This window comes from Charadrius vociferus, unplaced genomic scaffold (assembly GCF_000708025.1).
Source record: "Charadrius vociferus isolate BGI_N301 unplaced genomic scaffold, ASM70802v2 scaffold235, whole genome shotgun sequence".
Taxonomy (NCBI): domain Eukaryota; kingdom Metazoa; phylum Chordata; class Aves; order Charadriiformes; family Charadriidae; genus Charadrius; species Charadrius vociferus.
In genome coordinates this window covers 2,054,464-2,070,207 of record NW_009648536.1, presented here as the reverse complement: position 1 = coordinate 2,070,207, position 15,744 = coordinate 2,054,464, and the positions used below count along the sequence as shown (strand labels likewise).

Here is a 15,744-nt window from a genome sequence, read left to right as displayed (position 1 = left end):
TTATGTAATATGTATTATTTCTCATGAGGGGCTTCCTAGTCCAATGTGAAAGCTATTGGACTGGCAGGCTTGCAACTAAGCCTGTAGGTGCAGCGTGAACACCAGCACTATGGAAACCTGTTCATGGTGTTTCATTTTCCTCATCTGCAAAATGGTATTGGCATTATTTGTAAAAAACTATATGGTCTGCAGGTAGAAAGTGCTCCCTGAGACACAGGTAACATTAATGGTCTCAGTAGGGTCTGGTCGTGTTAAGTTTGTATTGTATTTGTTACAGCATTGCAACATTCTGCTCAGTGCTGTTCTGCCACCCCATGTTCTCAGTCATTGTGACATTTCCCTCTGAAATTTCTTCAGGTTATGGAAATCCCCTATATTGCTCTTAAGACGGGCTTGTACCAATGGCACCCAGCAAAATAGCCTTCAGAAGTGCATGGTAAATCATTGGTAAAATATGTATATCAGCAGTTCTTAACCCCATCTTTCCTGTCATTCCCATAAACTCTGCTAGGATCTCTTTTTATAGTGCTGTGTGTTTTGATAAAGTTTTCATGAGTGAGGAACCATCCTTTCCTCCCCATTCTCTCCCAGCGCACACATGTTTTAGGGTAAATAATATGCCCAGCATCTCTTGGCTAGCGTTATACGGAGGAAGCAGAACCTCCTCGAAGGTCTTCCTTTTTCTTGTGAACTCACTGCCATGCACGGTTTCTTTTTCTGGGAGAGAACCCACTTATTTTATGTATATCAGAGTTGGTTACAGAATCAGTTTTAGGAGATTAATGCCAAAGAAATTAAAGCTAATTAAAGATTTGTACAGATTAATGGTCTTCTACATTTAGCTGTGCATTGTGTTTTACTGGGTAAAAGATAACCAGTAGACTTTGTTGGCACTGCAGTTATCTATTGAGCTTCACGGGATATCTGTGTCCTAGTCTATTCACACTGATACATGGCAAGAGAAGACAGATTATTTTCTTTTTCTGTTTGTGTACATTAACAATAGGCCTACTTAAACTGCACTTTCTCTCCCTGTTTTGCTGAAAGATCAGCTGGCCTGCATTAGTTAAGCGACAGTAACTTGATTGTGGAATGAACAGCCCTGGATCCAATAGCACAGACAGCCTTTTTGACAAGAGGGCAAAAATAGTTTCAGAATATTTTTCATCTGTGGCCATCCGTGTCTCCAAGTTCTTTCCCACTGTGTAGTTTAGACTTGGCTTTAGGGAAGGAATAATTTGAATGGAGGAGTTGTTTGGAAGGGAGTAAATAAGATGCTCAGATCTTAGCCATTGCAAAATCCATTTTGCCCTAACAATTTGTCTCCTGTTTTCCAAGTGTTATGATGATTGTTAAACTCAAGTGATGAAAGATACTGATCAGAATATTTTTAGCCTCAAGCATTCACAAAATAATGTGTTGTGCTCCCAGAAGATTGGCTTTAAATATCATAGGTTTTTAAAAACTCAGTGCAGTGAAGTGATGCTTTCAAGATTTTATTTCTTTAGCTGGAAAAACCTACTGACTGTGTTTAGTTTATATAATTTATATTTGAAAACATATTTTTTTTAAGCTAAGGGGTGGTGTTATGCAAGTACTAGGAATTAAGATAAAGCTGCAAAATGCAACTAAATAATTAAAACAAGAATTATTACATCTATGCACCAACAATAGCAAGCTAGAAGGAGTTAATGAAAGGCCTTGTTGCCTTTGCAGTTGTGGCTAAGCTTCTAATAAGAAATTGGCTGGCACGAAATACGGCAGCTGAAATTGGAAAGGGGCACTAGATGAAGAAGCTGCCTCTAGGAGAGGGTTAGAGAAACTGCAAAAAGAGCAATACTATGGGGAAGATTGCTGTGTGAAAAGAAAGGAGACTGAGGTTGCGAGGGAAGACATGCTTTCTTCTCAATATATGCCCTGTGGTTAAAACCCTGAAAGGAATGTGAGCTAGCATGCATTACCTTACTGCAAGAAGAAATGTAACAACGTCAGGATTTATTGAGGCTTGGGCTAAGGAACACTCAAGGCTAGATCTACTGCTCTGAGTTTGGATGACCCACCAGTTGTACAGAGAGATGGGATTAATGATAATGAAAGCACTACTGTGATGGCAACAGGGAGGTGTTACAGGTATTGGTGAAGCCCTGCAATGACATCTTCAGAAGATACTGTGAAGCCTTCTTTGTTTGGCTTTATGGGTCCAGCTGAGAGCTCTTGTATGAGGCTGAAAGGCTCATGCAGAAGCAGGAGAGGGGAAGGACTGAAGTTACTCTTTTCTAGTCTATGTAAAATGTATTGTGGTAATCTTGCTTGCCTTCATCCTGTCTTAAATTACTTAGATCATACTTTGATTAGTTCATGTCATACAGGTTTGAAACCTACATAGCTCAGGGCAAAAAGAAACACATCAGTACAACAGTAGGTTTTATTTTTGACAGAAAACTGAATTCAGTATTTCTTATTGTAACTCCACCTTCAATCTCTTTTCCTTCCATCTAGGCCATGTGTGTATACAATGGGATCACCAATAAACAACAGAGCCCTTTTCCCATGCCAAGAACCACCCGTTGCCTTGTCAACATGGCAAGCCTCAGTCCGAACAGCTGCAGGCTTTGTTGTGTTAATGAGCGGTGAAAACTCAGCAGAACCAGTCCAGCTTCCACAAGGTGAAATATATTTTCTATGGCAAATTATTTTCAATAATTTTATGAGAAATACAGGTTAGTATATATATGATTTTTGAAAGAATGAAGTTTCTAGCCTTAAAAGCACTTACATGTCTATCTGTAGTCTCCATGTCATTCTATGGAAGAGTTACCTGCTCAAGGCCTTAGGATAACTTAATAAGAATTCAAAACATCTACATTTCACTGTGTTACTGCTACTTATTTTTTTCTCTGTTTTTATTCCTTTTACTTCTTCCAAACTTAGATTTAACTAGTCATAAATTTGCTTTGTTTTAATCATTCTGCAGTTGAACAGTACATAGATGAAGTACCTTGTCAGGCTCTTGGCAATGTCAGGCCTTGGTAGGTAATTAACTTTCAGTTTTAGTTTTCCAGTCCAAGTGTAGCTCAGCATGGCAATGATCAGAAGCAGTCATTGTATTATATCTGTTTCCTGAAATATATGGAATAGATGAAGAATGTCAGGTCAGTGTTATGAAGAACTGGTCTTTGGTGGGTTTTTTGGCATTGGTATATCGTACCTTGTGCAACAGTAAGCAAGCAAGCAAGCAATCCTATTTCTTCTGTATTGGTTATGCTTCATTCTCTAAACCTCTTTCTTGCATGGACAAGGAAGCTTTTAAGGCAGTTCTGCACATAACAATACAAAGTATGTCTTGCTCCCATTAGTTTTGAGATAGTCTGTCAAACAGGGTCAGTATTTTCTAGTGTAAGTAGTTCTGATGAAAATAGTGTAGAAAGGTTAGAATTAGGTGTTTCTGGGGAAAAAAAATTCTTTTTTCTGTTCCCCTTTAAAGAGGCAAGTTTGTTCCTTGAGGGGGAAAAAAAAAAGAATGAAAGTCTCCTTGATTTGAAAACCATCAGTTAATCCATTTGCATGGAATTGTCTGGTTATTTTTGGCCAAATGTGAAGCCTGTTTCAAGCCTTGTCTCTGCTGCTGAAATATGGAAAACTGCCATAATGAGATGCTCAGCTCACTTGGACCATAATACTTTTCTGACTTGGCATCAAGAAAGTAAGAGTGCTCGTGACTTTAGACTAGGAAAACAGCTCTGCCATCATTGTTCAATTAGTTTAATCCACACTTACACCTTGCTAATGAGTTGTTGCCTGTCTGTCCCTCAGTGGTGGCTGTGTGGCCTGAAATATTAAGAGGAAGAAGGATGCTTATGTGAATTTCGAGAAATACAAAAAAAAATTGGAAAAAAATTCAGGCAGTATAAATTGGCATAGGTCAGTTAAAATCAATAATTTCTTAGACCAATTAGCTAGTTGAAAGGGATGTATTGTGAAAGAATTATTTCCTCATCAACATAGTTTTGTCACTCTAATTTAAAAAACCCATTAAAAAATTGTACTTCAATAAAAAAAAAAAAGCTAGTTGTGGCAAAAACCATTTTCTAAAATGCTGTTGATGGAGTGTTAAGAGTGATATCAGGGTACCATATTGTTAATGATAGCACTGAGGCTTAGTCACCCAAAGTAAGTCTTTTACCCTGTGGAGAACAGAGGGGGCTTTTGTTTAAATCCTTGTAGTTGTTCCAGTGGGTCAGTTTAGGCTGGTAATTCATGTGTCATCCTAAAGCTTTGTTTGTTTTGGGGTTTTTTGTTGTTCTTTTTTTTTTTTTTTTTAGTTTTATTTTTCCAAAGGGTAACTCAGTATATTTCTTTTCCTAAGAACTCTGTGAAAGAAAGAAATACTGTAAGAAGTCTTTAACGGAAAGGCCAGTAGAGAGGAAATGACTGATTTTAGCTTCACGGTGCTAACGAAATGCTGAGTGGAAAGTGTGAAGTGAACTGGGAAGAACCAAATGTGGCATTAAGGCTGTCTCTTTTAGGAGCCATGTGACAATGGCAAAGTTTTGTGCTGAATTTCACCAAACTGAAAAGAAGCCGCTGGAGCACCTACTGCAGTGCTGTCCTTAGAGTTTTCCTTCCACCTCTTAACAAGATGGAATTTCCAAGAATGTGGAAGATTCTGCTTATGGATCTTTGTGGCTCACACAATAATTTATGCTAGTTTTGATGTCATGATGCAAGGGTTGCTGGGTTTCTTTAAAGGTAGTTGGCATTGTGCTCCACTAGCTTTCAAAGACTCAATAATGTATGACACCCTCGTTATCTTGCTGCTTGTATACATTTTTAGATGACAAGTCAGTGTTAGACAGCTGTTTGGAACTGTAAAATTTCCGAAATGGCTACAGAGGAAAGAAGGGAAAAAAGCAGTATTGTGAGGAATGACTTAAAAACTAAACAAATCCAAGGTTCAAGTGCTAATCTGAAGCCTTAAATAAATTCTTAATGAATTTATGATGCATAGAAATTCATTACTTTAATTAGTAGGACTTTTAAGAGTTAAAAAGTTCAAAATGGTCTCTAGTGTTAAATAACCTGTCCCACATAGATCTTGTTGTTAGGCAATTATGCAGGCCATATGAAATCTATCCAACTTAAAATTTTGTCTTTACATTTATAAAACACACCTAAAAGCCTTTCAGCATGACTTCAATTAAAATAACTTTTTTTTGCCAAATTATTTACATACAGAATACTCTTGTTGTGCTGCTTATTTATAAAATCATACATAACTGGAAGAATATGAAAATATATTTTAAAAAAATGCAGTTTCTCAGAAAGAATAAGCATTCTCACAAGCAGTTGTGAATGAATTTATTCTGAATAGAATTACAAGTTAGCTGAATGTTTTTTCCTTTAAAAGTCACATTTATAACAAGTGTGTAGGCAGACAATAAGAGAACAGCGAGCAAGGGTGATACCTTTGTAGTTTTAAACAGAGATCTGCATTCTGCTTCACAGACCTACATCTCTGGATGGACGGATCCTGTGACCAACGCATAGCTAGACGAGGTTTACTCACATGCGCAGAGTCCGCATTTGCCACTTGTATTTGCCGGTTTTGGTAATAGCGTACTTCCTTCCATATATGCCATTTTTTGCATTCTGTCTCCTACAAAACTATGGCTCATGCTGTAATTTGAAATAAAGTGAGGCCACATTTGTTTGAAAATACTGATATGTCACTTACTCAAGTACAATTCAAGTATCACCTAAAAGTGCTTAAAAATACCGTGCATTCTTGGAGAAGAAAAATTTATTAGAAAAATGCAATTGACAATACCCTTTGGAATAAAGTTTTACAAGGAGCACTAAATGTCGCTGTGTGTAATGTGAGCCGTTTAAGCATTGGATTTATTTTTCAACACTTGTCAGTTTTACTTTCCTTCAGCATATTACTGAAACACAAAGAAGGTGCAAATATATTTAGTCACAAACACCTTTACATTTGTTTTGATTCATGTGCAACAAGTAGATATTCAACCATGAAGTGTGAAATTGATTGGCTTGCTTTTTGTGCAGTTACTGTATCATTATGTAGTCCTTGAACTTGTTTTGCCATCTTTGATTTCAGCAACAAGGTGTATTCTGTTATTGAGAGGAAATACGGTGCTAGAGAAGCCGCTGCTACTGCTGTGTAGCTAGCAGCAACAACAGTTGCTGTTGTTTGTGCTCCTCTCACTTTTCACAAGGCAAAACAAGAGTCCAGTACTTGTGTTGATTGATCTCCAACATATATCAGGAACTGCAGCATGGGAGTTGACAGCTCGTCACCTGCTACTCGTCCCTGTGAGCCAGCGTTGAACTAATGCTCTGGCATGGATGTGAGGGTGCTCTGTGGGAAATTCTGGCTTTCAGATGAGATCAAAGATCCCTACAAGTTACAAACAGTTTCAAAAAGCTGGAGGGTTCTTAATCCTGGTGCTCCAGCCAAATAGTAGTTTTGGCATAATTACGTATTTAGCTATAGTTCTGTGTATTAGCACTAGCTCTTGCTTTGTATGTCAAATGCTGTGTGGAGCTATCTACTCTAGAGGTAGCTGAGATTTATGGTTTTTAGTAAATCATGGACATAATCTGTATTTTGTGGTGTTTATATTTGCGTTAGTGCAAACTATTGTAGTGAAAATAGCCGAATAAGAAAAAATACTTTTAATGTTCTTTCATTTGGCATTAACAGATACGACTCTCAGGTGTTTCTTCAGTTATAAGGGACTCCACAGGACTCAAACAATTTTAATCGTTTCAAAGATAGCTAAATGCATTAAAAATTCTAGGAAGTAATTACATCATTCATCATTATTATTCCAAGCAGAAGAAAGAAATGGCCTTCAAATAGTTCTTTTGCACAATTATAAATAGATTATAATTTCCTAGCCTTGTTAAATGTAGTCCTAAACTTTACATGGGATGTTTTTCAGTTATACCTCATAGAACAGTTGATTGTTATTGGATGGTTTGTGCAGTTATGACATGATAGATTTGCTTTGCAGAAGTGGAAAAAATATTTTCTTTTGCAAATTATTTAAAAAATTACCCAAAAAGAAAATATTTTGAAAGTTTTATAAGTGCTAAAATAATTATGTGTAGGAATCAAGTTGCTTTTAAATTAAGCCTGGTTGTAAGCAGAGGGTATAAGCATTACAAAAAAAAGGCCTGGGGTGCTATTCCTCTATTTTTCCCATGGACTAACCCCAGCCTAATCTGTTGTTCTTCCCAAGGTGTCCTTGCTTAGTCTGAAAATGGTTTTGTGCTACCAAATGCTGGTTTGGATGAAGCAAGCAATCTCCCCGTTTCAGCTGCATAGTTTTCTCTTACCCTAGAGATGGTGCTGTCTCCAAGGTAGCCACTGGAAAGCAGAGGGCAGCCAGGGAGAGGGTGGAGAAGAGAAAAGGAGTGGAGCTTGTAGTCCAAATCTGTGGCCTGGGATAGATCTGAAGTTACAGATGAAGGAAAACAAAACAAAGTCCACTGACCTAAAGAAAGTTAAAGAGAGGAAGTGAAGTTACAGGAGAAAAGAGCAGGCTGGGAGACAGTCTTACCGGTAATGAGAGGAACAGAAGTTAAGAGTTAGTGTTCGAAACAGTACATCGTGGTGCTTGCTGTAGAAAAGTGTTGCCTACATAAAGACCATTTCACTCACTGGTCAGTGAATGCAGTAGAGACAGCTCACTTGTAATGCCAGTGCATGTGATTTCAGTAGTTCAAAACAGAACAACTATAGGATAAATATATAATTATCCTACACAGTTCCAGAGTATGAATGCAGAAGGCATCTAAAAGCACTGCAGGAAATTGACTGAAATGGATTTCGGTGTCTAAAGCCTGTATAAGACTTGGATCTTGTTCTGTGAGTATCCAGAGTTCATACGGTCTCTATAATGTCTGCAAAATATAAGGGCTTGGAAAAAAGACAAGGATTTTGGGTTAGTTGCTTTTCTTCAGGAAAACCTAATTTAGATAAATTTGAAAACACATACCAAGAAAAACTATCTTTGCTTGTCTTTGGTGCCTTCACCCTTTTGCAAGGTTTGCTCCAGCTCTGAATAGCATATGTTCATTGCTAATTCATGTAAATTTCTGAATGCAGTACATACTGTCCTTCTCTCTGGACTGCTAAACTGATTCCCCATTCATTTTGACATTCTGTTCAAATTACCCTTGTTTCTTTAAAAAAAATCTATGGTCTTGCTTGCTCCAGCCTGTCGTGCTGAACTTGTTTCTTACTGTAACCCTCTCTGCTCCCTCTGTTTGCATAGCACAGACTGACACCCTTTCCTTTTAGACAATCTCCTCACTGTTGTAAGAGCCTTCTCCTTTACATCTCCCGCCATCTGGAAGGGTGTTCTGCGACTGCCTTTTGACTTTCATACTTGTTTCAGAACTCAGTTGAAAACTCATTACTGTTTTTCCATTACGATTCCTCAAATTGTCACTCTTCCTCTGATGTTACTTAACTTTTAAGTTTTTTTTTAAACATAACTGTATGGAGGACTTTGTAATGCTTTGTATATAACAGATGCTACACAAAGTGAAGTATTGTAGACTACCTGTGGGCCTTCTCTTGTATGCATTTAAGTCAATTGTAAAGCTGCTGTTAACTTCAGTGTTTGCAGGCTTGGGCCTCTAGCACAGTTTTGTGAGAAACGCACACTCACAGATAAAAATGTAGAGAGGACAAAGTCTTCGAAGCAAAGATAAAAGTTTATTCCAGATCAAAATAAACGAATCAGCTGAGTCGCTAGTCTCCCCAAAAGAGCACACTTAGCTACAAAACTTCAGGTATTTATGTCCTGTCCCCTTTTCCCATTGGTTAGGTACTTTAGGGCGCACATTCTTTCATGACCCGTTAGCCTATCACAAACTCAATTCACACTTTTCTCCTTTTAAGGAGTTGTTTTTCTAAGTTACACAGCTCTGCTTGTGCTGTCGACACACAAAATGGCTGCTCAGAGCCCTGCTTGTGTCATCGACATACAAAATGGCTGAAGCAAAACAATTCCATTTCTCACAGTTTATATCAATGAAAGTCTTTACATCAGGAGTTTGGTATTTCAAAATAATAAATTATTGCTGTCCTGGGTGACTTCTTTCTCTCAAGGTGGCATTTGCTTTCCTTAGCTCATTTGTAGCTTTGGTAAGTTAATTTAAAAAAAAAAAAAAGTTCGGGTGGGGCGGAATTTGGCAAAACAGTTATCTTCTTTGTTCCTAATGTGTTTGGAGCAAATAAGCTCCTTCTGCTCACATGCTGACAGGAGGCTAGGAAAATTACAGCAGTGTAATGTTCACCTGACAATATAGACAAAAGGTTTTTAATGGTAGTGGTGGATGTTGCTAAAAGTGGAATGGAGTGAGGGAGAGTAAGTGGTTGCTAGTACATATAAGAGGCAGAGGCTTTATCTGTCTCTTACTAGAATTCACAAGCAATGTTCTTTTGTCATACATAGTAGTTGAAAATTTGTTGAGGCTAAGCAAAAACATTTTTTTGCTTGTCCTTCCTTTGGACAGCTTGACCTTCTCTGGCCATTAAGGTGGGAAACCCAGAGATGCTTTGCTGCAGTTGTTTATTTCCTTTCCTCTGTGTCTTGTGGCCTCCACTGGATTGGGTTTTTTTCTTATTTTACTTTTGACAGTGTTCCACAGCCCTGGTCAGAATACTATTGCAAAAGAACAAGTATTAGTGTTCTCTTAAAATAACCAAAGTTTGTATGTTTCCACAGTTGCCGCAGCTACAGTTATTTGCACATGATTCAGCAGGTTGTAATTCATGCTAGGCTCTTTCCATGAGTAATTAACCTATTAATATGGTGTAGTACTTGTATTTGTAACCATAAATGAGTACTTGAATATGACCCTTAAGCTATACCTTTTTTAAAGGGACAAATGGAAAACCTAAGCAACATTTAGATTAAGGAAAAGTATGCTGTCCTGAAACATCCTCCAGTTTATCCAAACGTGTTCATAGATACAGTCATCCTATACGGTACTCCTTGTCTTCCAGCACTGTGTTGCCATAATGATAAGATTTACCATCTTTTTACCTTCTAATAGACTCTGTAATCCTGTTTTAGCAGCTCCTGGATTGTCATGACCAAATCATTGACTTGGGCAATATCCCATCTGATTCTAAGCTTTGATTTCTCACTGCCTGGTTGGCACATCATGTATCTCAGATTGCCAGGTCCAATTCACAAGCGCTAGTGTTTTTTGTTAGCTCTTGCCTATCAGTTTGGTATTGTCCAGAACACAAAGAAAAGATGTCTTCTGTGTGAGGTAATGCAGTTAAGACAAAACCATAAGGTGGTTCATCCAGGGTTGAAAGAGTTAAATTTTAATCTTTTTGTGTGTGTGGATCTAAAGGTGCTATTAAATTTCACGTCTGATGCAATTCTTGGGCAGTAACAGTACAATCATGTTAAGTTGCATTAATAACATCCCACTTACAGATAGAGGAAAGTTGCATACGTAAGCAAACAGTACTGAATCCATCATGGTTATATCTCCTGGTGAAATTATTTTTCTTTCCTCCACAAAAGTACCACGATGCAAGGTGGGAGGTTTGACCCAAAATCTCAAGTACACAAAATTGTCAAGTACGAAGTATGTACTGTGACTGATGAGTCTGTACAAATGTTCTTTTTATTTACAGGTACCTTGAGCTGGTACTACTATGTGACTATGCCAATGCCAGCATCCACCTTCACTATTGCCGTGGGGTGCTGGCAGGAAGTTAAACAGCAGTCCTTCACAGCTGCTATCCAGACAAACACTGAGTTTTCCTTACCATCTTCACAAGCTGATTTCAGGTTGGTGTTTAGAATATTGTTGAAAAATAAGATATAGGGGCAGTGTTTTAATTTACTCTGTGGAATGTGAAAATGAGTCATATTAGTACAAGAATCAAAATAGAACTTGTTTATTCTGAACAGAAAAATCTTGACAGGAAAAGAATTCCAAAGGCATTATTTCATGGGTAAGGGTGTGGTTCTTTTTATGTGAAAACAAGCTGCTTAGTGAGCAATAGGGTTAATAAATCCCAGTGTCATCTGGATATGCATCCTACATCCTGTGTCTCTTAATGCCCTGCCACAGCAATACCAAGTCCTCCCTTGTTTCTTACAAAGATCTTCCATGTTACTAGACTCAGTCCGTTCGGGATACCTAATGACCCCTACTACAATATTGCCTACTCACTCTCTTCTTTCTTCCTGTCCAGTCCCATCTCAGAGCTGGCCTGTGCAGTGGCTTCCCTGGAGTGACGTGTCCTGACTGGGTACATGAAAGCCCTGTTGCACTGGTCCCATAAACTAAAGTTGGACCAATAATTCTTTTCAATAAAAAATAACCCTGTTTTCTAGTACATGCAGTGGCTACTTAGCTGTCTTTCACCAAACGTGTAGAAATGTAATTATTTTGGGTACATCTATTCCTCCTTCCAATCTAGTCAAAACTGCTCATTGAGTTTAAATTATTACACAGTGATGGATGAACGGAACAATACTATATAGGTATAGTATTGTATATAGGCCTGCAAATGGGATTTGAAGCTAAAAATTAAGTGTCTGAAGAAATACCACTTGTTTCCATGTGTATTCATCGTAGTTAGCAGAAGTTTCAGACATGGCACTTGATTTCCTCATGTATTACTCTCAGCTTCTCAAATTCATAGAGTCATAGAATCACAGAACACCCAGTTTGGAAGGGACCTTGAAAGATCATCTGATTCAGTCTTTCATGGGAAGGGGAACTTAGATGTGGTTATCTAGCACCCATTGCCCCTTGTCTACTCCATGTGGTTCCTTGTGAAGAAGACGCATTTGTGCCCTTTGTAAATGCTGTTTCAGTATGGGAATACCGTGATAAAGTTCCCCTGAGCTTTCTCCACCTCGCCTCGCCTCACTTCACCTTCCTTCCCCTCACTTCCCCTCACTTTGCCTCCCCTCTCCTCATCAGAAGGGATCTGATTTCCCTCTGTTGCTGCAGTGGTTCACTGGTGACTCATGTTCGGCTTGTTGTCCACCAGGAACCCTTGGGCCCCTTTCAACAAGGCTCCCCAGACACATAGATCATAGCCTGTGCTGCATTCTTTGGTTATGTCATACCAGGCGCAGGACTTTGCACTTGTCTTTGCTGAACTCCCCACTGTTCTTGCTAGCCCACTCCTCTGGCCTGTCCAGGTCTGTCTGTGAGATGGCTCTCCCTTCTGACGTGTTCACCTCCCCACCCAGTTGGGTGTCATCAGCAAACTTGGTGAGGGTGCTTTCAATCCCATCATCCAGGACATTTGCAAAGATGTTGAACAGCGTAGGGCCTGACATTGATCCCTGGAGGACCCCTCTTTTGACAGGCTGCCAGCCTGACAGAAAACCATAGATAACCACTCTCTTCAGTGTGGCCTGTGAGTCAGTTTCCTACCCGTCTCACAGACCACAGGTCCAGTTTGTATCTTGCCAGTTTGTCCAGGAGGAGGCTGTGGGAAACTGTGATGAATGTTTTGCTGAAGTCCAGGCAAACAATATCCACTGCTCGCCCCGTGTCAACAGAAAATGTTGTTTTGTTGTAGAAGGTGATCAGGTTAGTCAGGCTGTAAGTATTTTTTTCAGTTATGTAACTGGAAACTTAGCCAAAACAATGCTTGCCTTTTAGATAGCTGTTTTGGGCTAATACTGTTTTAACATGAACACAGTGGAAATCCTTACCGCTTTGGTACAGCTAGAGAGACTTTGGAACTTGAGGACCTAATGGGGATTTCTTATTGGAATTTAAAATGAAAGGATCCTAATGGCTTGCAGTTTAGCTAATTTTGGTTTTAAAAAAAATTCCGCTAAATCTTAAGACCGGGAATTTTTATATTTTACCTAAGATTAGTAACACATGCCTATTCAAGCTTTAAAATAGTTTATAGGTTGATAAGCTTTAAGAAATTGTTTTGTCTTTATTCCTCTACTATTTATATGTTTATGAATGCCTCTACTGAAATAAGCTGTAGATGTTCACTATATATTCCTTTCTAATGTACAGCATGTTCAGTAGTAGGAATTTTTATTGGTTTGGTGCAAAAGATTGGTCTTACAGAGTGTTGATAGAATAAATGAATGTCTCTGGTTTTTGTAAAACTTCTGAAAAAAAGGAAATATTTTTGTAGCTTTTAAAATTAGTAAAAGTTTTAATTGGTGTAATAGTCATTGTTATGAGTCAATCAGTGTGGTGGTCATTGGAGAAGTTAATTGATGCAGGTAGTGTAATGTATCTGCAGCAGATGAGTTAGTGACAGTGGAAGAAGCAGAACTAATGTGTTTTGGAAAAAAAAAACAACTGACAAAAAAAATCCTCTGCAAGGGTGGTGTCTATTATGCATAGAAAAAAAAAGGAGAGCCTAAGTTCACAAGCTTGTTTTGCAGTTAATTAGGACATAACATCTTTGTTGGCGACATGGACAGTGGGATTGAGTGCACTGTCAGCAAGTTTGCTGACGACACCAAGCTGTGTGGAGTGGTCGACATGCTGGAGGGAAGGGATGCCATCCAGAGGGACCTGGACAGGCTTGAGAAGTGGACCCACGCAAACCTCATGAAGTTCAACAAGGCCAAGTGCAAGGTCCTGCACATGGGTCAGGGCAATCCCATGCACAAATACAGGCTGGGCAGAGAATGGATTGAGAGCAGCCCTGAGGAGAATGACTTGGGGGTGTATGAGAAGCTCAACATGAGCCAACAATGAGCGCTCGCAGCCCAGAAGGCCAACCATATCCTGGGCTGTATCAACTGGATTCGAAGGTGGATCGGCATGTAACTGGGCTCACTAGAGAGGCGCCTGGCTTTAGTAGCTCAGCACTTGTGGGGCAGAGTGGTAGTATTTTTGAGAATCAGAAGGCCCATCACCCCTCTAGGGCAAAACCTACATACTCATTGGCCTCTCTGAAATGCCTATGCACTAATGCACGCAGCATGGGGAACAAACAAGAAGAGTTAGAGATCTGTGTGCAGGACCATGATCTCACTGCAATTACTGAGACATGATGGGATAGCTGACATGAGTGGAACGCTGTCATGGAGGGCTATGTTTTCTTCAGGAAAGATAGGCCAGCGGGGCGAGGTGGTGGAATTGCTCTTTATGTGAGAGAGCAACTGGGATGTATCGAGCTCTCCCTGGAGGTGGGTGAAGAGCAACTTGAGAGCTTGTGGGTAAGGATCAAGGGGCAGGGCAGCATGAGAGACACTGTTGTGTGTGTTTATTACAGGCCACCTGATCAGGATGGGGAAGTTGATGAGGACTGCTACAGACAGGTGAAAATTGCCTCATAATCACAGGCCTTGGTTCAGATGGGGGACTTCAGCTACTGTGAGACCTGCTGGGAAGACCACACAGCTAGGCATGTACAGTCCAGGAGGTTCCTCCAGTGCATTGATGATAACTTTTTGACTCAAGTGGTGGAGGAGCCCACAAGGAGAGGTGTTCTACTGGACCTAGTACTGCCAAACAAAGAGGGACTGGTGGAGGATGTTAAGGTTGGGGGCAGACTTGGCTGCAGTGATCATGGGAAGATAGAGTCCAGAATTAAGTGCAGTATGCACAAAATGACAAGTAGGGTTGAAACCTTAAACTTCAAGAGGGCTAACTTTGATCTCTTCAAGGAATTGCTTGGAGAAATCCCATGGGAGAGGGCTCTAGAGGGTAAGGGGGCTCAAGAGAGCTTGCTAATATTTAAGCGTCACTTCCTCCAAGCTCAGGATTGGTGCATCCCTAAGAGCAAGAAATCAGGCAAGGAAAGAAGGAGACCTGCATGGCTGAGCAGGGACCTTCTGAAAAAGCTCAGGTGGAAGAAGGGAGTTTACAGTATCTGGAAGAAGGGGCTGACCACTTGGGACGAGTATAAGAATGCTTCCAGGGTATGCAGGGATGAAATGAGGAAAGCCAAGGCAGCCTTGGAATTGAACCTGGCAAGGGATGTCAAGGCCAGTAGGAAGGGTTTCTTTAAGTATATAGGAGGCAAAAGGAAAACTAGGGAAAATGTAGGCCCGCTGTTGATTGAGACAGGTGCCGTGATGACAGATGATGCAGAGAAGGTGGAGTTGCTGAATGCCTTCTTTGCTTCTGTCTTCACTGCTTGGGCCAGCCCTCGGAAGTCCCAGACTTTGCAGGTAACATAGAAAGTCTGGATGAAGCAAGACTTTCCTTTGGTTGAAGAATCATAGAATTGCTGAGGTTGGAAGGGACCTTTAAGTTTATCAAGTCCAACCATTAACCTAACCTGACAAAACCACTTCTAAACCATGTCCTCAAGTACCACATCTACCCTTTTTTTTAAACGCCTCCAGGGATGGCAAATCCACCACCTCCCTGGGCAGCCTATCCCAATGTTTAATAACCCTTTCAGCGAAAAAATTTTTCCTAATATCTAATCTAATCCTTGTCTGACTTAACTCAAACCCATTTACTCTCGTCCTATCACTTGTCACCAGGGAGAAGAGGTCAGCCCCCACCTCTCTACAACCTCCTTTCAGGTAGTTGTAGAGAGTGATAAGGTCTCCCCTCAGCCTCCTCTTCTCCAGGCTAAACAACCCCAGTTCCCTCAGTGGTTCCTCACAGGGCTTGTCCTCCAGACCCCTCACCAGCTTTGTAGCCTTTCTCTGGACACACTCCAACACCTTCTTGTAGCGAGGGGCCCAAAACTGAACACAGTACTCGAGGTGGGGCCTC

At 40.0% G+C, this 15,744-nt stretch overlaps 1 protein-coding gene across 1 annotated transcript in view; it reads left to right on the top strand.

Moving 5' to 3' along the window:
- LOC104287168 (chromosome unknown open reading frame, human C9orf3) overlaps window positions 1-15,744 on the top strand; it is a 221,923-nt gene that overhangs the window by 11,320 nt on the left and 194,859 nt on the right. The window contains 2 exon segments of the mRNA XM_009885835.1: window positions 2,500-2,666; window positions 10,694-10,850. Coding sequence (XP_009884137.1) covers window positions 2,500-2,666; window positions 10,694-10,850 — 324 coding nt within the window.